Source organism: Papio anubis, chromosome 1, assembly GCF_008728515.1.
Source record: "Papio anubis isolate 15944 chromosome 1, Panubis1.0, whole genome shotgun sequence".
Lineage (NCBI taxonomy): Eukaryota > Metazoa > Chordata > Mammalia > Primates > Cercopithecidae > Papio > Papio anubis.
The window spans coordinates 45,193,523-45,215,360 of record NC_044976.1 but is presented as its reverse complement, the minus strand read 5'-3'; the positions used below and the strand labels follow the sequence as shown (position 1 = coordinate 45,215,360).

Below are 21,838 nucleotides of genomic sequence, written 5' to 3'. Positions count from 1 at the left end.
GCCCCTTGCCCCTTTGGGGTACCTGAGTATGGCAGATGTTTGTTGGATGAGTTCTTCTTTATAACCTAACTGAAAATGTATAGGAAAATCAGTGAAATGAATTTAGACTGGTAAAATGTTTTTACTGTATGAGATAGATATATTCCTGTAAACCGTGTGTAAATCAAGTGCTATATTAAAAGCACCTGCTGGAAACTACTGGGCAAAAGGAAATCAGTATGTGGAAGAGACATCCACACCTCCATGTTTATTATAGCATTATTCACAATAGCCAATATATGGAATAACCTAGGTGTTCAACAGCAGATGGATGAAGAAAATGTAGTATATATACACAGTAGAATACTATTCAGCCATAAAAAAGAGTGAAATCTTGTCGTTCTCGGCAATATGGATGGAACTGAAGGACATTGTTAAGTGAAATGAGCTGGGAACGGAAAGTTAAACACTGCATGTTCTCACTCATATGTGGAAGATAAGAAAAGTTTGTCTCACTGGGTGTGGTGACTCACGCCTGTAATCCCAGCAACTAAGGAGGCTGAGGCGAAAGGATCACTTGAGCCCAGGGGTTTGAGACCAGTCCAGGGAAGCATAGCAAGACACCATCTCTTAAAAAATTAAGGCATGGTGGTGCAAGCTTGTAGTCCCAGCTATTCAGGAGGCTGAGGGAGAAGGATCGCTTGAGCCCGGGAGTTTGAGGCTGCAGTGAGCTGTGATCATGCCACTGCCCTTCAGCCTGGGTAACAGAGAGAGACCTCATGTCTAAACAAATAAAAATATATTTCAAATAATTTGATTCTATAGAAGTAAAAAAATACAACAGGATACTAGAGGCTGAGAAGAGTAGGGGAAGAAAGGATAGGGAGAGATTGGTTAAAGGATGAAAAATTACAGCTAGATAGGAGGAGAAAGTTCTAGTGTTATGTACCACTGTAGCATGACTAGAGTTAACACTAGATAGTTCCAAATAGCTATAAGGAGGATATCAAATATTCTCGACACAAAGAAATGATAAATGTTTGAGATGATGGATATGCTAATTACTCTGATCTGATCACTATACCTTATATGTATGGAAACATTGCTGTGTACCCTGTAAGCATGTACAATTACCAAATATCAATTTTTTTAAATGTTAAAGCATATAGGAAGTCTGTCATTATAATGAAACCCTTTGGCAAACGTGTTTGGAAAATGAGGAAATATATCTCATTTCTTTTAATTATTCTGAATTTTGAGTAGTGAGCTTACTTAAAATAAGGATACCACCATCACTCCTCATTTTGTGGGGGATCTTAGTTGCTTTTCAATGTGTTTGGGTTTTTATTTGGTTTGTTTGTTTGTTGGTTGGTTTGTTTGTTTGTTTGTTTTTGAGATGGAATCTAGCTCCGGCCGCGTAGGCTGGAGTGCAGTGGCGAGATCTTGGCTCACCGCAAACTCCTCCCAGGTTCAAGTGATTCTCCTTCCTCAGTCTCCCGGGTAGCTGGGATTACAAGTGTGCCACCACACCTGGCTAATTTTTGTATTTTTAGTAGAGAGGGGGTTTCGCTATGTTGACCAGGCTGGTCTCAAACTCCTTACCTCAGGTGATCCACCCACCTCAGCCTCCCAAAGTGCTAGGGTTATAGGCATGAGCCACCGCACCCAGCCTGGGTTATGTGTTGAGGGTTTTTTTGTTTAACTTAATAGTATAACATTAACTCCATTTTATACCCTACAATTATTTCACAGAGCAAGCATTTGAACCCTTCTGTATACCTGGCTCTGTGCTGGCTGCTGGAAATGCATACCCAAGTTAGATCTAGTCTTTGTCCTCAAGCCTCTCGCCATTTGGTAGAGGAGACAGATGAGTAAAGTTACAGCACCACATGTTAAGTGCTTGGTAGAATTTGGAGTGGAAAGAAGTTCAGTGGTCCGAGGGTCCTGGCTGTTGGCGCTGAATCTTAAAAGGAATTAACTAGGCCAAAGTGGTAGAAATGAAGAGACAAACCAAGGGCATCTAGGCAGAAACCATAGCATGTGCAAGGGTCATGAGGCTTCAGAGGTTAGTGTGTCAGGAAGATCTGCTTGACCACAAGTAGGTTGAAGAGGTAAGTAAAGTGATGAGAAATGTAATTGGAAGTTAAGCAAAGGCCAGATATTTATTCAGGTGGTAAATATTGATTGAGTGCGTAAAATGTGCCAGGAGTGTTCTAAGTGTAGAAATGAACAAAATACTACATGAGCAAATGAACAAAATGTAGCTAACCATGCAGAAATGAACAAAAGAGTCTTGGAGCTTATATTTTAGGAAGTTATTTTATATGGCTCTTTTATGTCAGTTTCTAGTTTTAAGGCAGCATATAATAACTAAGGCAGTCTGTGGCTTTAAAAAAAAAAAAAGGGATGTAGATTTTATTCTTGAGGACCAGCCATTATTAATATTTTACTCTCTATGAAAAGGGAAAATGCTCTTTAAAGAAAGAAGAGAAAGCATTGTTTCAGGCCTCTACCTTCAGGCTGGCAAATCCCTAAACCATTCAGGAGCTATTGTTTCCCCCAAAAAAAGGCCAAATATCACACTACTTCACCTAGCATATTCTTTTATCTTCTATTTCATTTTGAGTTTTGGGGTGATTTAAGATTTAAGAAAATACTGTTTACTATTTATGAAAAAGATTAAAAATCTTAGTCCTCATCACAGCTTTCAAAAGGTGGCAAGACCTCCCTCTTGCAGTTGACTAAGGTGGAAAAAATAGATTTAAGCATTTAGAAATATAACTTACAATCTCACCTTGGGCATTAATAGAATAAGATTTATAAATCTTAATTGACTAATCTAAAAGCTCCTTAATTGAGCTGGTCAGTAGTACTTAGCATTTATCATCTATTATATGCCTGGCCAGCTGTGTTAAGTGCTTTACAGCCATTCTCTCACTTAATATTAACAATCCTGTGAAGTATATTTTATCACTGTATTACAGATGAGGAAACTGAGCTCTAAGAATTTGAGTAATTTGCTCAAGATCATAGTAAGTCACAGAGTTGAGATTCAAAGGCAACTCTTTCTGCTCACATTCTGTTATGAGTTTTAGTTGGCTAACTTTAAAAGTTGCATTGCCAGTAGTGAAATAGCCCCAGTTAAAATGAGAGCTTTACTGTAAAAGATATATATTCACATAAACCAAAGAACAATGTCAGAATTAACTTTTACTAATCCATCTTCTTTCCTAGGGCTTGATGATTTTTTTCATCTTAGGACCATGAGGGCACTTTATGCTAGTTATGATTGTTCTTATTTTGTCTTTTTAGTGGAATCTAATCAGAAAAGCTCATTCCAAGAAATCCCCAAACTTAATGAAGAACTACTCAGCAAGCAGAAACAGCTTGAGAAGATTGAATCTGGAGAGATGGGTTTGAACAAAGTCTGGATAAACATCACAGAAATGAATAAGCAGGTAGGAAAAGTTTGATTTTTTGCTGTGTAAGCTATGAATATTTGTTTGGTTGTTTAGTATGAATAGGGTATAGGGAATTGTAGGTATAGGGAATTAATTTCAGATTGTTTTACTTTTTGAAATGGGGTTTTGCATACTGTAATCCCAGCATGTTAAAGTCAGGTAAAATAGTTATGAATTTACCAAATATTTACAATGTTAATCCTTTCTGCAAAAGAAAATAATTCTACTAAATATAGCAGTTGAGAGAAAGTTGGAAGTTTCTTGAGTCACCCTTTCCTACAGAGTAGAGTAGGTGTCAAATAAAACAGGAGTGTCATCTAACCCCCAAGAAAAGTGGATAACCCATTTTTATTAGCTAATGAGAGCTTATTTCATTTGAGTTTACAAAATCTGGAAATGATCAGCAGTAGTCATTCTAAGAATAGCTTAGGAGTGGGTGATGGAGTTGGTTAAATACCTTGGCCAGTCAAATAAGCCTAGATAGGGCATAGACTTTTCCAGTCCCTAAATTGACCAGAGTTGAATAGACATTGATTCCAGAAGTGGGACTCTGCCGGAGAAAAGGGGCTTATTCTAAGGATGTTGATCAAGCATCTTGTATGGATTAGGATACTGTATTTGTCACAGGGTAACTATAGTCCCATCCCTAGTTTTTCCAGTTTAGTTAGGAAATGTATATATGTAGAAAAGAAAAGTCAAGTACCAGATGAATGACACACATGCAAAGTGCTTAAAACTAGATATTATTTTTCTTGGGGCTAAGAAGTTATTGTCTTCTTCAGAGTAGAATCACAAAGTTCAGAATGAGCCAGTAGTGACAAGGAGCGCTGTGCTAGAAGAAAGCGCTTGCAAATATGTCTGAAGCCACACCTTTCAGCAATGGTCCAGGAGTGGGGCAGTTCAGCACTTAAGACCAGTGATAAATAGTGTGGGGCAGTGGCTTCCAAACTTTTGCCTGGAACCTGCGGTAAAAAATGTTTTACATCATTACCCAGTAAACGCATACATACCTATTTGTAACTGGCATAAACGTTTCTGAAACAGTAGCTCACCCTTAATATGTATGGTGCCTTATGCTACTTTCCATTCAGTTCTATTTAATCTTTCAAAATTATTCATGAAATAATTCATGAGTTACAGCCCCTGGTATTTACTATCTGTCCTTTACTCTTGGACTCTATGTAATTAGAGAAAAGCAGGTGTTCACCCCTTTTTTGCAAAAAGGGTAGGAGAAATTGGCCTTGCCTACATTCATACAGCAAATTACATCAGGTAAAAGTAGACCACATTGAAGCACTGAAAGATAGTCAGCATCTCTCCTGGGGCAAACTGGGGATTCCATGTAAGTAGCCAGTCATGCAGTTTGCCGTTCTGAGAGGAGGATGATACTGTTCAGCATGAAAAGGTGAAGTCAGCTGTCTATTTTTCATCTCAGTCTTGTAAACTGACATTATAGGAAGAGTCAAAGGGGATATTGGTACATGGTGAGAGAACACAGATAGATTTTCAAATTTTTGGTACATATGTTGATTTCTGAGTTCTCTTTAACCAGGAAGCTAGACACAAAAGAATCATTTTATTCTTAGCCTGCCATTATTTTTAATGCAAGAAGCACCTGAGAATGCAGATACAGTAGATCTCAATGTCATTGACAGGTTTTGGAAACTGTGAACTTAAGTAAATGGCACATAATGAAACCAGTTTTATCGTAGGCTAATTAATATAAACAGGACTTAAGGCCAGGTGTGGTGGCTCACACCTGTAATCCCAACACTTTGGGAGGCCAAGGTGGGAGAATCACTTGATCCCAGGAGTTCCAGATCAGCCTGGGCAACAAAGCCAAGACCCTGTCTCTACAAAAAATAATTAGCCAGGCATGGTGGCGTACACCTTTAGTCCCAACGACTGAGGAGTCTGAAGCAGGAGAATTGCTTGAGCCTTGGAGTTTGAAGCTGCAGTGAGCTATGATCGTGTCACTGCACTCTAGCCTGGGCAACACAGCAAGACCCTGTCTCAAAAAAAAAAAAAAGTTAAATTCCTAGGGCACATTTCTGGTCACACAAAAAAAATCACTAAACTTCTAGATAAAGACCAAAACACTTCTAATATTCAGCATTGAAATAAATGTGAGCAATACATACATTTACAAAAGATTAATAAAAGCAAGTAAAATAATTATTTACCCATTTATTTCAGTGCAGGGTCAGGTCCTGAGTGGCCAGAGCCTATCTTGGCAGCTTAGGGTGCAAAGCGGGAACCAACCCTGTACAGGACACCATCCCCATCACAGGGCTTACTCATACACATGCTCACACTCAGACTGGGTCTGTTTATACATGCCAACTAACCTAACATGCACAGCTTTGTGATGTGGGAGTACCCAGAAAAAACCCACGCTGACGTGAGGAGAACATGCAAACAGACAGTGGCCCCAGCCAGGAGTCAGACTGTTTTTTTTCATCAACGTTGTAACCAAATGACGTTGAACAAAATATTATTCAAGGATCTGCTATAAATAGGAAAGTTTGCTTCTATCCTAGGGCTTCATCTATGAAGCTGGAAGAGATTGCCCTGAAACCCTTTCCATTTCAGCATCAATATGCCTTCAAAGATGCTGGGACTGACTTACGAAGCCAGCCTGATAACAGAGGACTTCTCTGTGAGCGCAGGCCCAGAAGCATTGGTGATGGGAAAGCAGAGACTTGCACTGTTTCCAAAGGGAGCTCAGTACTCTCTGTCTGAGTGGTTTTCTAAAATTAATGTTACATATCTCTGATGGTCTGTTGAAGTCAGAGGCATCTGTCCTAAACCAAAGTAGACAGAAAAATAAAAGAATATTTAACTATGTTTCTATATCTAAACATAACTGTCACTTAAGATGCTTTTAGTGGCAGTGGTTTTAGAAGCAATTCAAACTGGCTCAAACAAGAAGTTTATTATATCACTTAACAGGAACTGTTCTTATCACAATGTAAGTTGAAGTTAATATAATCTTTTAAAAAAGCCATTAGTTTGGAAAAAAGTTAAAATCAAATCTTCCCTTGAAAAAGCTTTAAATTAGTGGTTGAAATCTAATTTACTTTGCTGTTTTATTCATGAAACCTCTGGTTTTATACTCATTCCCTCTTGACTGTTACAGGGAGTCTCCTCCTACTTCCTTGAAGACATTATTCAACAAACATTTACCTAGCTGCTTTTATGGAGCTAGGTTTGGATACTGTCTCAATCCATTTGGGCTACTATAACAAAATATCTTAGACTATGAAACTTAGAAACAACAGGGGCTGGGAAGTCCAAGATAAGGCACAAGCAGATTTGGTGTCTGATGAAGGCTCATTATTTCATACTTGGCATTTTCTTGCTGTGTCCTCACATGGCAGAACAGAATGGGCAAACAAACTCCCTCTGACTTTTTTTTTTTTTGGAGACAGGATCTCACTCTGTCACCCAGACTGGGATGCAGTGACGCAGGCACAGCTCAGTGCAGCCTCGACCTCCTGGGCTCAAGTGATCCTCCCACCTAAGTCTCCGGAGTAGCCGGGACTATAGGCACGCACCACCATGCCTGGCTAATTTTTTCTTTCTTTTTCTTTTTTTTTTTTTTTTTTTTTTTTTTTTGTAGAGACAGGGTCTCACTATTTCCCAGGCTAGTTGCGAACTCCTGCGATCAAATAATCCTCCCACCTTAGCTTCCCAAAGTGCTGGGATTACACATGTGAACCACTGCCCTCAGTTCCCTCAAGGATCTTATAATCAGATGGAGGAAACAGAAAAGTAAACAATTGTAAAGCAGCCTGATAAGCAAAAAGAAATAGGTCCAAATGAGTATTGTAAGGGCATTTTTAAGTATATATCTCACCTAGACGGGCCAGGTGAGATTTCCTAGAGATTTGAACTGAGTCCTGAAGGGCAAATAGGAGTTGGCCAGCTGAATTCTACAGAAAGAGAGAAGAATGTTTTACGTAGAACATTAGTGCAGTTGATCCTCATAATTTATGAATTCTGTACTTGCTAAATTTATATGTAATCTCAAAATCTATACTTGTGGCACTTTTGCAGTCATTCACCAACACACACATAGCCGCAAGGAATTTGAGTCACCCAGCATGCATATTTACAGCTGAGTTTGAACAAGGTGACATACTGCCTTCTTGGTTCAGCTCTCATACTGTAAACAGTGTCTTTTTCACAGTATATTTAATGCCATATTTTTTATATTTTTGTGGTGTTTTTGGTGATTTCCGTGTTCAAAAATGTTCCCCAGGTTTAGTGCTAAAGTGTTATCTATTGTTCCAAAGTGCAAGGAGACTGTGATGTGCCCTATGGAAAAAATACCTGTGTTAGATAGGCTTCTTTCAGGCATGAGTTATGGTTGTGCAGGCTGTGGGTTCAATGCTAATGAGTCAACAATATGCATTAAATAAGATATCTTTAAACAGAAATACACATACAACAAGGTTGTGTATTGTATTGATCAGTTTAAAAAAAGTGTGAGCAGGCCGGGCACGGTGGCTCATGCCTGTAATCCCAGCACTTTGGGAGGCCAAGGTGGGAGGATCACGAGGTCAGGAGTTTGAGACCAGCCTGGCCAAAATGGTGAAACTCCATCTCTACTAAAAATACAAAAAGTAGCCGGGCATGGTGGCAAGCGCCTGTAATCCCAGCTACTCAAGAGGCTAAAGCAGGAGAATCGCTTGAACCCAGGAGCTGGAGGTTGCAGCGAGCCGAGATCATGCCATTGCACTCCAGCCGGGGTGACAAGAGCAAGACTCTGTGTCAGAAAAAAAAAAAAAAAGTATGAGCAGAGGGCTCACAGCAACCTAACCTGTGTTTCCCCAAGGAGCAGTGGTTCAGTGTTCACTAATTGAATGTTTGTTGCAAGTTTTCTAGGAATAACTACTACTAATAATGAGAATTGACTATATGTGCAGAAGTATAGATGAATGAAAACATGGTGTGTTCAGGGAATTTTAGTCACTCATTATAGCTGCAGTATAGTTTGGTTAAAAAGGCCAGAGATAAGTAAGTCAGCAAGAGCCACATCAAGAAGGACCTTGAGTGCCGTTCTCCTATAGCACTCTGTTTAGCTCTCTCTTAGCACTCAGTCCAAATACCTTATGTGATGCTTATTTGCATATACTTCTAATTGCACTAGAAAGGCATACACTATTCTCTGAGCCTTAAGCATGATGATGAAGAAAATGATGGCAGCGACGATGATGACGATGATGGTATTGACAGTAACTGCCATTCATTAAATGCTTTCTTTGTGCCAGCCATTATTAGGTGCACTGCACATGTGATCTCCTTTCTTGGCTTCTACAGTCCTATGAAGTAGGAGATGTTTTCTCCATTTTACAGATAAGAACACTGAGGTTCAAAGAAGTTAAGTAGCTTGCCCACAGTCACTCAGCTGTGTAGCAATACCAAAAGTAAAATATTCGATTCCTGGAAGTCTCTTTTCTTTCCAGCTTCCCATGCTGCGTTACATGTTTGTAGCCCCTGTAGGATTCAGTAGGTGTTCAGTAGATAACGTTGAAAGGATATGATGCTGAGTCCCTACTAGGGCTAATAATCACTCATCATTGATGATTGTCTGTTTTAATAACTTTTTCTTTACTATTTAAAGGACACTTAACTTCAACCCCAAAGCAGAAAAGCAGCATTTCCAACTTTATAGTATAAAATGATGTGTTAAGCAAATGGTCTACAGTAGCTATTTTTAATTTTTCTAATGAAAAGTCATGTAATATGCATAAAAGTCATGACTCATATTTTGGCTGGAATATGGATTTTTCTTAATGGATTCTATTTAATTCAACTTTTAGACTCTTTGAATTCCAAAGTGTGACTTTTAGGTATAAGTTCTCTAATGCCTGAGTCTGATCTGACATTCTAGAATGCATCTATTAGAGGCCAGAGCAATTCCAGAGAAAGTAATGGGAGGGTACCTTGTCTCCATTTCAGTTACATATATAAGCTTTGCTATAGTTTTCCACAGATTTTGACATTATTTTACTGAAGAGAGGAATGCTAGAAGATGGACTCCAGCTTTGTAATTTATGGGTAAATAGCCAAGTCCTAGGGAACAATGTGTGATCCAGGTTTTATAAGTGAGTAAGAAGACCTAAGTGATGTTTGTTACCTGGAAAGTTAATGGTCACCTCTCCAGAGCATGCTTTTGCTGTGAGGCAGCTGATACACCAGGCATAGAGTGTTTGTGGCGTGGAGAAAAGTGCAGCAGCATCTCACTGATCCTACTGGCATTGGCTTTCAGCTGCTCCTTGACTTTGGGTGAAATGGCAGCTGCCAACCAGTTACCTTTTTGTGAGACCACTATCATTCCCAAGATACTTCTGATTAGCCATGCACTCTGCCATAGCCTCAGGAGGTTGGAACTTTCAGTACCTGGAAGAAGAGTTTTTACCCAAGAACAGCTTGTCCCTTTAGGATCTGGCCAGTTGTCAGTGGAGGAAGGAGTTTGTCCCCTCAGATGGCTGAAAGGTAACCACATCATTGATAGGGGTTTAGGAGTAACTATAGTCTTGCCCTTCAAACTGATCTTGAGCCAACTGTGTACATACTTTGGGGCACTAAGGAAAACATATCTGGGGCAGGACCCCTTCCTAGCATTTTATGATTGGGCTGTTACAGTGGTCTCGGAAAGCCCAGTGAGGGCATAAAAGAAAGGGTCAGCCAAGAAAACCCATCAAACCCTTTCCAAAGTTATGTGCTATCTTTTTCCTATGTGTATATTTCTTTCTCATCTTTTGTCTTTTAAAAATGTCATAAGTAATTTGTGAGTGGATTCTTATATAAGATTTAAACTATAAAACACGTATAGAAATCCTATGAAAATTTTCCTTCAATTCCCATCTGTGTGCTCCCATCTCACATGCACATGCGCGCGCACACACACACTCTCTCTCTCTCTTTCTCTCTCCCTCTCCCTCTCTCTTTCTCTCTCTCTCTGTCTCATACTCCCATAGGTAATGGGTCAGTAATGTGGGCTGCATCCTTTTAGTTCTCTTTCTGTTTACAAAATCATAATAGTTTTTAATATGAATTAGCCTATGGGTTAACATGCGTGTGTATTTGTAAATAAATGAGGTCATTCAATATGTGTTCTACAACTTGCTTTTCCACTGAATATATCCACATTCTTAGTGATATACATTTAAATTGTTTCTACTATTTTGCTGTTACAAATAAGGAAAAATTATTTTTTAAAATGTATTATGCATATGAGCTACTAATTTGTAAGATTTCTAGAAATGAAATTACTAAAATAAAGAATATAAACATTTCAAATTTTGATGGATATTCCTTCTTACAAGGCTTCTCTAATTTATACTCCCATAAACAGTGCATGAAAATGCCTGTTTCTATATGTCCTTTTCAAACCTGGATATTATTCATATCTTTTTAAAGGCATGGGTGAAAACCTCCTTAATGTAATTGCTTATCTCAGGAAGTTTATCGTTTGCTGAGAGTGTCTCTTTGAGCTGAGATTTCTCACCCATCTTGTTTTTAAATGAACAGATTTACAATGTTGATGATTAGTCTGGTTATTCTGGAGTCCTTATGGAGAATTGCATGTTTTAGTGTTTCACTGTTAAAGAACTGTCACTTATTTGATATTTCATCTGTACCAGGTACTATGCTAAGAGCTTTGATTATATATCTTTTAATTCTCCTAGCCTGTATTGGTCATCTGTTCCTTGGTTACAAATTACCCCAACACTTAGTGGCCTAAAACAACAGTCATTTATTATCTTATAGTTTCTATATGTCAGGAATTTGGGAGTAGCTTAGCAGACTGGTTCTGGCCAAGATCTCTAAGGCTGCAATTAAGATGTCAGCCAGGTCTTTATAATCTGAAGGTCTGACTGGGGCTGGAGGTTCCTCACTCACATGGCTTTTGGTAGGAGGCCTCAGTTCCTCCCAACATGGACTTCTCCATTCTGGGGCTACTCAGGTGTCCTCACAGCATGGCAGCTACCTTTCCCCAGAGTGACTAATCCAAGGGAGAGCAAAGAAGAAGGCATAGGACCTTTTGTGACCTAATTTCTGAAGTTGCCAGTCATTACTTCCACTTTATTTTGTTCTCTAGAAGCAAGTTACTTAAGTCAGGCTACACTCTAGGGAAAGGGAATTAGGTTTCACCTCTTGAAGGGAAGAAGACTATCAAAGAATTTGTAGACATGTTTTGAAACCATCACATATCCCTATAAGATAGTTGTTAAATAGTTGTTGTTGTTGTTATTATTGTTATACCCAGTTACTGATGAAAAGAATAAGTTCACTACCTATCTAGCCTTACTTCCTACCCACTGGCCTCTGTCTTCTACTCTGCATAGACTAGCCTTCTCATTGTCCATCCCAGACACAGAGTGTTCATTCTCAGCCATTCATTCAACAAATTCCAGTCTTTGTGTCACACATATTGTAAAAAGTAAAACAGACATCCTTGATCACATGGAGCTTATAGTCTTATGGAAGAGAGAAACCTCAATCAAATAACCACATAAACAAATCATTGTCACTTTGAGAAGTGTTGTGAAAAGAAAGTACTCCTGAGCCTATTCATACTGTGTTCCCTATCCCCTGATGCCACCCTCACCCTTCTAACCTGGAAAGAATGTCTGCTTTGTTTTTGTATATAAAATTCTAACTTCTCTGTCAGAGTCTAATTTGAGTCCTACTTCAGCGAAGCCTGTTTCTTTCAGCTTGCATTGATGTCCTTTTCTCAGAACTTTATTCAGTATCACGTTTAATGCTTGTTTCTTTAATGTACTCTTGCCCTATCTCTCAGTTATATTGAAAGCTCCTTGAGGTGACAGCCCTAAGTTTCCCTTAATTCTTCTACCTTCCTCACTGTTTCCACCCAGTCCCAGCAAATCGTATTGTCTCTACTTCTGCTACTACCTCTACTACCACTCAAGTCTAAACCACCATTATCTCTTGCCAAGACTACACAGATTGCCTTCTTACTGGTCTCTCCATTTCTACTGAGAGCCATAGTAGTCTTCCCATAAGGTGTCTCCATTCATGTAATTACCCCGCTTACACACCCCTTCCTATCACACCTCAAATAAAACCCATGTGCTTGTTCTGGTTTACAGAGTCCTGCCTGTTCTGGCCCTTTACTGCACAACTGGCCTCGCCGCCTACTTCTCTGTCTCTCTGTCTCTCTCACATATACACACACATTATGAGATCCTGCCACCTAAACTTCTATTCTCTGAATATGCCAAGCTCTTTCCTGTACTGGCGCTTTTGGTCTAGCAGTTCCCTCTTCCCTGAAATATGCTTCATCCAATCTTCATATGATTAATTCCTTATTATTATTTAGATCTTAGTTTAAATTTTATCTCCTTACAGAGGCCTCCTCAGATCGACCAATCTAAAAGTTGCTACCCAGTCACTCTTATCAAGTTACCTTATTTTAATTTTTTTCTAGTGCTTCCCACTATCTGATATTTTTCTGTATAAAAGTATCTGTCTCCTTGAACTAAAATGTAAACACCACAGGATCCCTGACATCTGTGTTGTTCACCCCTGGTGTATAATAGGGTCCAATAGTATTTGTTATATTAGTGAATGGCTGAAAATTTGTCTTAAGCCTCTGAACTTTTCCCTCCTAAAAGAAAAGAGGGAAAAGAGAACCTGAGTTCCCAAGTTCCCAGGCTCCTTACCGGACTCCCTGTCTCAGACCAAGCTACTACTACTTACTCAGGGAGCTTTGTTTAAATTAAATTATTTGCATAGCCGGACATGGTGGCTCATGCCTGTAATCCCAGCACTTTGGGAGACCAAGGCAGGCGGATCACTTGAGGCCACGAGTTCGAGACCAGCCTGGCCAACGTGGCGAAGCCCCCATCTCTACTAAAAATACAAAAAATTGCCAGGCGTAGTGGCATGCACCTGTAATCCCAGGCTACTCAGGAGGCTGAGGCACGAGAATCACTTGAACCCAGGAGGCAGAGGCTGCAGTGAGCCGAGATCACTCCACTGCACTCCAGCCTGGGGCGACAGAACAAGACTGTCTCAAAAAAAAAGAAAAGAAAAGAAAACGTTCTTAGCATAGTACTTACTCCAATCTGGATTCTTTTCTTTGTTTTTTCTGTCACCTTTTACTAGAATGTACGCTCCATGAGAGCAGAGCTTCATGGTCTTGTTTGCCTCTCTGCTGTCTCCACAGTGACTGCAGCAGTGTCTGGCACAGAGATGCCAAACATTTGCTAAAGGAATGAGTAGGGAGTCAGGTTCTGTTTTGTTTTACATCCCCCAGTGCCTACCACTGTGCTTGATCCGTAACAAGTACCCAGAAACTGGTGGGTACCCTATGAGGCCACTCTGAATATAATTGCTATTGGTAGATCTGTGTTCTCATCCTAGAATTTGGAATGGGAAAGCAGTTTAGAACTAAGAATCTTTCAAGAGTGTTTTGAGCCAAACTGCAAAGCTTTTAGAATATTGTCTCTGCAGCCTGAAACTATTACACAGGTTCCCCCAGTTCCCGTTCAAGAGCGAAGTCCAGATATTTAGAATTCTATGCCTAAATGGCAGAAGGGAGGTCCCATTTTATTTTGATTCAATTCCTATTTTAATACATTGCATCAGTCAGTGAGTCAATGGGTATTTATTGAGCCCCTTCAGGATACAAAGTAGTGCTCTGGTTGAGCTATTGAGTTTGAAGTATTAGTCACATTATTAAACCAAAACCAAATCCCCAACTAGTTGAAAGTGCTGTTCAGATTGTCAGAGTGCAGTTCCTGTAGACTGTATTTTGTGAGATGGGCTTTTGCTTTATATGTTCCCACCTGGGCAGGAACAAAAGTTTGGTAAATGACTGAGATGTTAGATTTTACCAAAATGAAATTTCGAAGTGATCCTTCATCATTAGCTTTCTTCCTGTCCAATTGTTGAAGGAGTGTGTGACAATTACAGCATCTTTTGGGTAATTTAAGATTTTAGAATCTTGTGCTGCCAGGACAGGGTAAAGAATAACACTTGCCTTTACTCTTTGGCACTAGTGTTCAAATTGGGCAGGGAAAGAAGGGGTATTATTGTTGCCTCCCAGATCCCAGCTCTATCCAAAGTACTATCTCCTTTATTCCTGTGAGCTGACAGGGTTGCAGAAACACATAAAATCCTAGACTGTCTTGACATCACCAACCATAGAGTTTGTGAAGGTAACATGTACTTTACAAATTCTCATTTGTTTTCACTGTTTGTTACTCTTTTTTGTTCAGATTTCTCTGTTGACTTCTGCAGTGAACCACCTCAAAGCCAATGTTAAGTCAGCTGCAGACTTGATTAGCCTGCCTACCACTGTAGAGGGACTTCAGAAGGTAGGTGCCATGTGTGGGTACTATTTGCCATAATTCTAGCTTCTTACAAGTTTTCATTGAAAGCCTAGCATTTGAAATCAGCTGCTCCAAGAGAGCAGTAATGGAGTGTATCATTATGTCCTAAAGAATTCAGAACAATTTTGTTTTGGTCTGGTTAGTTAGGCCTTTAATTTGCAACAGGTTACATTAGCTGTGGTTTATATGGGTTCATACCTTTTTATTTGGCTCTCTGAGTCCCAGAATTGCTTTGCTGGCTCTCTTATGTTAGCATATGTGGGTTTGCTTTTCAACTTGCTTTTTCAGTTCACCATTCACAGTGTCTTCATGAAAGCAGACCAATTGTACGTGATAGTTGCCCTAAATCTCTATTATTCTCCATGATTAAGAAACTTTAAAAAAGAAAAAAGAAAAAAAAGAAAGATGACCCGGGGAAATGCAAAAATTAAAACTTCAGGAAACAAGCGTTGGCAAGGATATTTGGAACAAAGGAAATTTTCAAACACTCCTGCTCCTGCTAGGAATATAAATTGGTAAAAATCACTTTGGAGGCTGGGTATGGTAGCTCATGACTATAATCCCAACACTTTGGGAGGCTGAGCCAGGAGGATCACTTGAACCTGGGAATTAGAGACCAGCCTGGGCATCATAGGGAGACCTCGTCTTTACAAAAAATTTTAAAGTTAGCTGGGCATGGTGGCACACACCTGTTGTCCCAGCTACACAGGAGGCTGAGGTAGGAAGATCACTTGAGCCTGGGAGTTTGAGGCTACAGTGAGCTGTGACCAACAAGATGAATAGTACTCAGGGATCTTTAGAGCTGGATGGGAAGAGTGGATAGGGGTAGGAAGGGAGAAGAAGGTGACTAATTCAAACACAAAGAACATCATCCCCTGACACAGGAAGTGGAAGAAGGGATTCCCCAAACAGTGGATATCAAATCTAGGATCTTTGAATTCTAAAAATACGTGCTAAGCTTGATCAGATTATGTGCCAGGGCCTATGAGCATATGAATTCTTTCCACAAAGGAACAAGAAATTTCTAAGCCATAAGCAAAAACAAAATTTACTATTTTATAGCCACACCATCTGTGTGTGCTCAATCTCCATAATTTGCTACTTGGCTAATGTGACCATCCACTTACAACTTTGAGGAAAAAACAAAAGGTAGGGACAACGTTGATGAGGCCAGATTCTTGCCATTGTTCCTAGGGCCAAGTCAGGAAATGGTAGGCTTCTGTAGCCATTAGTACAGAAGCAACTCTCAGTCTTGCATTAGAAAAGGAAACTGGTTTATTCTTGAATTTATTCATTCAATAAACATTTGTGGAACTTCCTCCAGTATGTACCAGGCACTTTGCAGTTGATGGGAATACTGGTTTCAGAGTTTTGCTCCAGAGTTGACATGGCTCTGTCAGCTGCTTCCTTCAGGGAAAAAAAAAGAAAAAAATCCTTAAACAAGAGCTTACTATCTTCTGGCATCTTAATGGGCTCATACTTCCAGCCAGTGAGGATTGGATTCACAAACAGTAGGTGTCTTTGAATGCCTGTAGCTTTTGTAACAGGCATTCAGAGCTTACATAGATAGCAAACCAACTTAGAGACTTTTACCCAGTGTGTTGTCTCTTTGCAAATCTGTGTGTTTATAATGCCAGGCGCTGTGTTTCTTTCAGGTGGCTCAGTTTTGAAGTGGTAGGTCATCCCAAATGCCTAACTTGATTGTATCTCATGTAATGTTTTTTAACATCATCTCCTGTTCTCTTGGATTCTTGGATATCAGTGTAATAAAAATGACCTTGGTTAAAAATACTAATGTGGCACTATAAAACTGTCAGCATGTCTTGAAAAGGCCAAAACTCACTGAATAGTAACACCTTTTTAGATGTTCCCTTAGGACAGGCCTTTTTTAAAACATGGCTTCTGAATTATATCTCCAAGTTCCCTGTCCACTTCGGCTCCTTAGGGCTAATGAAAGCAAAGTAAGCCACTACTCATATCTCTATTCAATGGCTGCTGACAGGATTGTACAGTAAAGGAAGAACAAACACTGCCAAATGAATTTTTCTTTCATCTCTGCAATGTTGAGTTTCCCAAAGCCAGAAATGGTTGCCTCCCACTTTTGCTTAAAGTGTCCTTTGCTCCTAACAAGTGGCAGTCTACTGTGTTAGCTTGGCCATCTGCCTGCCCACAGCAGGGATTGACAGAGGCAGTTTGTGAGAGAACCTTATCCCTGGGTTCCAGATTTATAAACTAATATTTTTTCTTTAGGGAAGATTTGGTTTTCCTCTAGGAAAAATCATTTAAATTAAGAAAATTGATTGATTGATTGATATAGAGAGAGAGATAGTCCTATGAATTAACTCAGTATACACTACATGGAATCATAGTTTGAAGATATTTGAAAGAATTAGAAACACTGATTTTCATTAGGGCAGTGTTTCATTAGGGCAATGTAAATTAAATTCACAGTATACACTTCCATTAGAATGGCTAAAGTTGAAAAGAATGACTGTACCAATATTGATGAGGATATGGAGTAACAAGAATTCTCATTCCCTGCTGGTGGGAATGTAAAATGGCATAACCATTTTAGAACACAGTTGGGCAGTTTTTTGACAAGTGAAGCATGGATCTGCCATATGATCAGCCATTCACCTGCTAGGTATTATGGCGATTAGAATGCACATGATAAAGGGGAATGACCGTAAGTCCACACATAAAGACCTGAACATGAATGTTTATAGCAGCTTCATTTGTAATAGTCAAATATGGAATACGGACTGAATGTCCATGAGCAGGGGGAGAGATAAACTGTGACAGAGCCACACAATGGAGTGCTGCTCATCAGCCTGCCAAGCAGGCTCAACATGGATGAATCTCAGTTCTGCTGAGTGGAAGAAGTCACACTTTAAAAAGCACGACTTACTCACTGGTTCTACTTATATAAAATCTAGAAAATGAAGACTGATTTATTGTGACAGAAAGTGGATCAGTGGTTGCCTGGGAACGAGCGGCGAGGGAGTGATTACAGAGGGTCAGGAGGAAACTTTTAGAGGTGATGAGTGTTTATTATCTTGATTGTGGTACTGGTTTCACAATTGTGTATGTGTCAAAACATTCAAATTATACCTTTTGGATATGTACAGTGTATTGCATGTCAGTTGTCTCTTAAAGCTTTTTTATACCTTCCTATGTGTTTCCCTTCAGAGCGTAGCTTCCATTGGCAATACTTTAAACAGTGTCCATCTTGCTGTGGAAGCACTACAGAAAACTGTGGATGAACAGAAGAAAACGATGGAATTACTGCAGAGTGATATGGTAAGGAGACCCAGCAAGTCAGCATGCTCCTACTCTCACCCTTTTTTGTGTAAGAGTCATGATGCCAACTTTCCACTAATCTGAAAAGGCCCTGCTAGGCATCTGTTCAAAAGATCTAATACACAGTATACATTGATTATTTTATAATTTGTTAATAAAGCAATTGTGGTAGATAGAATTAAAAGCCAAATCTTTTGCAAACATATTACTGAAGAAAGTAAGGTAATAAGACACAGTTCCTGAGGATGGAATGGGTAGGAGAGAAAATGGAAAGTGGAAAAGTGTCTCATTGTTTATTACTACATAACAAAGCACCCCCAGAAGTTTGTGACTTAAAACAAGTAGTTATTTCTCACTATTCTGTGCATCGGGAATTTGAGCAAGGCTCTTAGACTCCCAAATGCTGAAACGTGTGCTCCTGGATGACAGGCAGGCTGTCTAGCATGTTCCAGCTCCAGCCAGGCTGTCAGTTAAATGCAGCCTACAACACATGGAACAGCACCACCCCCATCCCTCAACCCCCAGCTGAGCCCAGTCAACCCACAGAATCATGAGAAATACTTAATTGTTGTTGTTTTAAGCCACAAAGCTTTGGGATAATTTGTTAGGCAGCAACAGGTAACTGACAGAAGCAAACCTCACTCCAGTGCCCAGGAATTCTTTTCACATCTCTGGATCACTTAGTGCTGCTGCAGATGTAAGCTGTCCGCAGTCATTCAGAGGCCTCAATCAGTCACTTAACGGGTGACAGCCCCAGGAAGAATTTATGAAGGGTAAAAAAGGATGGTGCAGCCCTTGCCATCTTGCTGGGGAGATGAGTTATGTGTAACTCATCTGAAATCAGGACTATTCAAGGCGCACAAAAGTTCCCTAGTCTCTCTGCCAATTTCTGGATCTGCCCCCCACCCCCACCTGCTCTTTGCAAGCTTCAGATTCCAAGTTTAAATTGAGAAGTCTGTACCAAGGAGACCTGGGCTGTATTAGCTCTAGAAGGGAGTTTTTTCCATTTTCTTCAGGACTGGCACACCTCACTGTGTTACTTAGTGGGGCTTACCCAGAGGAAAAAACATTGATCTGGGTGTCCAGACCCCTGGTTCTGGTTCTAACTGCCGCTGAGTAACTATGTGACCCATAGTAACAAAGACCCCTCTAATTCAGCAATTCTTTTATTATTTTAATATCTTGATTATGCTCTCAAGTAATTCACTATTTTCTAAAATAATTTTACCTAACTAAAATCTTCCTGCTTTCTAGAACCATGGATTCCCCCGTCCTTCTCTCCTCCTTTTCTCTTTATTGTTGCCTTTTGGTTTTCTTATTAAAAACAGGGTTGATTTCAGATTTCAAGGAAAACAATTTATTTTCACCAGTTGCATTGTGTTATAATTAAATCTGTCTCTTTTAAATTTCCATAGCTGCCAATAGTAATCCTCCTACTGTCATTCTTTATGCTAGATAAGTCATAGTTACAGACTCTGAAGGATTAAGCCCTGCAGTTTTCCTCACTAAAGGAAAAGTGTATATAAACATGTTATACTTCAGTCTCTGGAAAGAAACTTGAGCAGTGGGAAGGGAATGGGAAAGGAAAAATAACCCGCAAATGTAAGTCTTACCTAGCATAATGCTATAAGGGAAAAACTAATAATGCACATGATTGGTGGTTATGCTAAATGCCCAAAGCCAGTGGTTACATGACTGGCTGCCTTTTTAATGTCAAAGCTCTTGAGTCCAGTGGAAACTATGACACTGTCCCAGGTTGAGACTGAGTTGGTCCCTGGAAAGTTACAGTGATGCTATAGTTTCTCTGGGAGTACAGGCAATGGGGCAAAGGAGAAATGGTTTCTAGAGAGTTCATTCCTTAAGAGATTGAGAAATAGACGAGGAGGATCTCAGTTCCCTGATGTAATCTAGGTGCTGCTGGCCTAGTGCCTGCTCAAGCTGGGTTCTCTTAGAACCTAGCACAGGACTGGTTAGCCTGTATGTCCCCAGGCAATTCTTACTGATTAATCTGTGGATGTATTCTGGGGGAGGCTAGAATGTTCTAGGACAATTTCAGATAGTTAAGTAGACCTAATAATTCCTTGTTGCCTACACTAACCTTTCCTCTTAATAGAATCAGCACTTCTTGAAGGAGACTCCTGGAAGCAACCAGATCATTCCATCACCTTCAGCCACATCAGAACTTGACAATAAAACCCATAGTGAGAATTTGAAACAGGTGCTTTTTATCTCTGGCTTAACTCCCTGTGATCACAGTGCACTTCAGAGGCAGCCAGATAGTTTGGGCTTAGTGTTTGGTGTCTCAGCAGGTGCCTCCTATATTTATTTGCCTGCCTGGGAGCTGAGCAGAGAGGAATGTGTGTTGGTATCTCGGGGATCCATATTGCTGTCCATCCCTTCTTTGGCACTTTGCAGTTTTTCCCCGCATGTCAATCAGTGGAGTAAATTCCTTTTCTTACCTTGAAAGACCTAGAATGAGCAGATTATCCTGAAACTATGAAAAATAGCTATCTGGGCAGGTTAAAGATGAATGGATAGCAAATTAATCCAGAGTGATGGCTATTTTGAGCCACAGTAAATTCTAAGAATGTTAGAAAGCATATCCTTGAAAATCAGGATTTTCTAAAGTGTAAAGACGAAAAGGCAAGAGGGGAGAAAAAAGACTATTGAGTTCAGAATCACATTAAAGAGAATAGAGGAAATCTTCACTAAGAAGAATTCCTGTCCTGGGTTTAATGCCCTTTAAAACCTATAGTTATCATTCTTTTTTAAGTAGCAATCAGTACTAGAGGATGTCAATAAAAATAATTGAATCTTATACTAAATAATGCATTACTTGTTATGGTTTTGTTACATGAGCCAATTCAGTAATTGGTATTGTTCCTAAGGTAGGTTCGTTCTGACAAATTAGGTTAATGGACCTTTCAGTTAATAACCCAGCAAGCCTTTCCGCCAGCAGGTGAGGTAAACATTGGGGAAATCAATTCCCAAGCTCTCAGCTTTCTGGGACCAAAGAGTGAATCATGTAGGTAGTCCTCTTCCCTCTTTCCCCCTCCTGTCTAGCTGAGGCCAAACAATTCCAAAAGGAACAATTTAGAGTGGGAGGGACAAAGCAGACACAGATGATTGATGGTCAAAACCAGGAAAAGGAGTTTACTTCAGTACTTGACATAGTAATGGTTGTTCAGTGCTGCTGGCCTGCTTGTCTAATTTACGTCTTTAGTGGATTCCATAACTTTATTTATTTCCACTCTAGGATATCCTGTACCTTCACAGCTCTTTAGAGGAGGTAAACAGTGCCCTAGTGGGGTACCAGAGACAGAATGATCTTAAACTCGAGGGAATGAACGAGACAGTCAGTAATCTTACCCAGAGAGTCAACCTGATAGAAAGCGATGTGGTTGCTATGAGCAAGGTAGAAAAGAAAGCAAACCTGTCCTTCAGCATGGTAAGCCTTTTCTGATCTTTTGTGACATGCAGTGTGTTTTGTCTGTGCATGGATGACATTCCACCACCTTTGGAGAACAGCCTTCTGGCATATTTGAGAGGCTACGCGTTTGTATTGTGCTTAATCCGTGTCTCCTTTAATGCTCACACTAGCTGTGTGATGTGAATGGCCAGGCAGTGTTTGTCCTGATTTGGAGAGGGAGATGTGGAGAGGTCAAGTCGCTTACCAAGGCCTCACCACAAGTTGTTGGCAGAGATGACAAGGCTACTGTCATGTTA

General features: G+C 39.9%; 1 protein-coding gene and 1 long non-coding RNA gene across 5 annotated transcripts in view; one reads left to right on the top strand and one right to left on the bottom strand.

Annotated features, from left to right (window-relative positions):
• Positions 1-21,838, top strand: part of EFCAB14 (EF-hand calcium binding domain 14) — a 42,489-nt gene that overhangs the window by 7,814 nt on the left and 12,837 nt on the right. For 2 of the 4 annotated variants that reach the window (XM_021941203.1, XM_021941214.2), the window contains exons 3-7: positions 3,292-3,437; positions 14,699-14,797; positions 18,002-18,112; positions 20,226-20,330; positions 21,369-21,560. In XM_021941203.1, the coding sequence (XP_021796895.1) occupies positions 3,292-3,437; positions 14,699-14,797; positions 18,002-18,112; positions 20,226-20,330; positions 21,369-21,560 (653 nt within the window). The remainder of the gene's footprint in view (positions 1-3,291; positions 3,438-14,698; positions 14,798-18,001; positions 18,113-20,225; positions 20,331-21,368; positions 21,561-21,838) is intronic. The other 2 variants (XM_021941208.1, XM_021941218.1) reach the window with 2 other exon arrangements.
• Positions 4,322-13,914, bottom strand: LOC103884782. Its single transcript, XR_647543.3, has 3 exons — positions 13,538-13,914; positions 7,300-7,375; positions 4,322-4,402 (listed from the first exon to the last, which is right to left on the bottom strand). It is a non-coding gene; the product is annotated as an uncharacterized LOC103884782 (long non-coding RNA).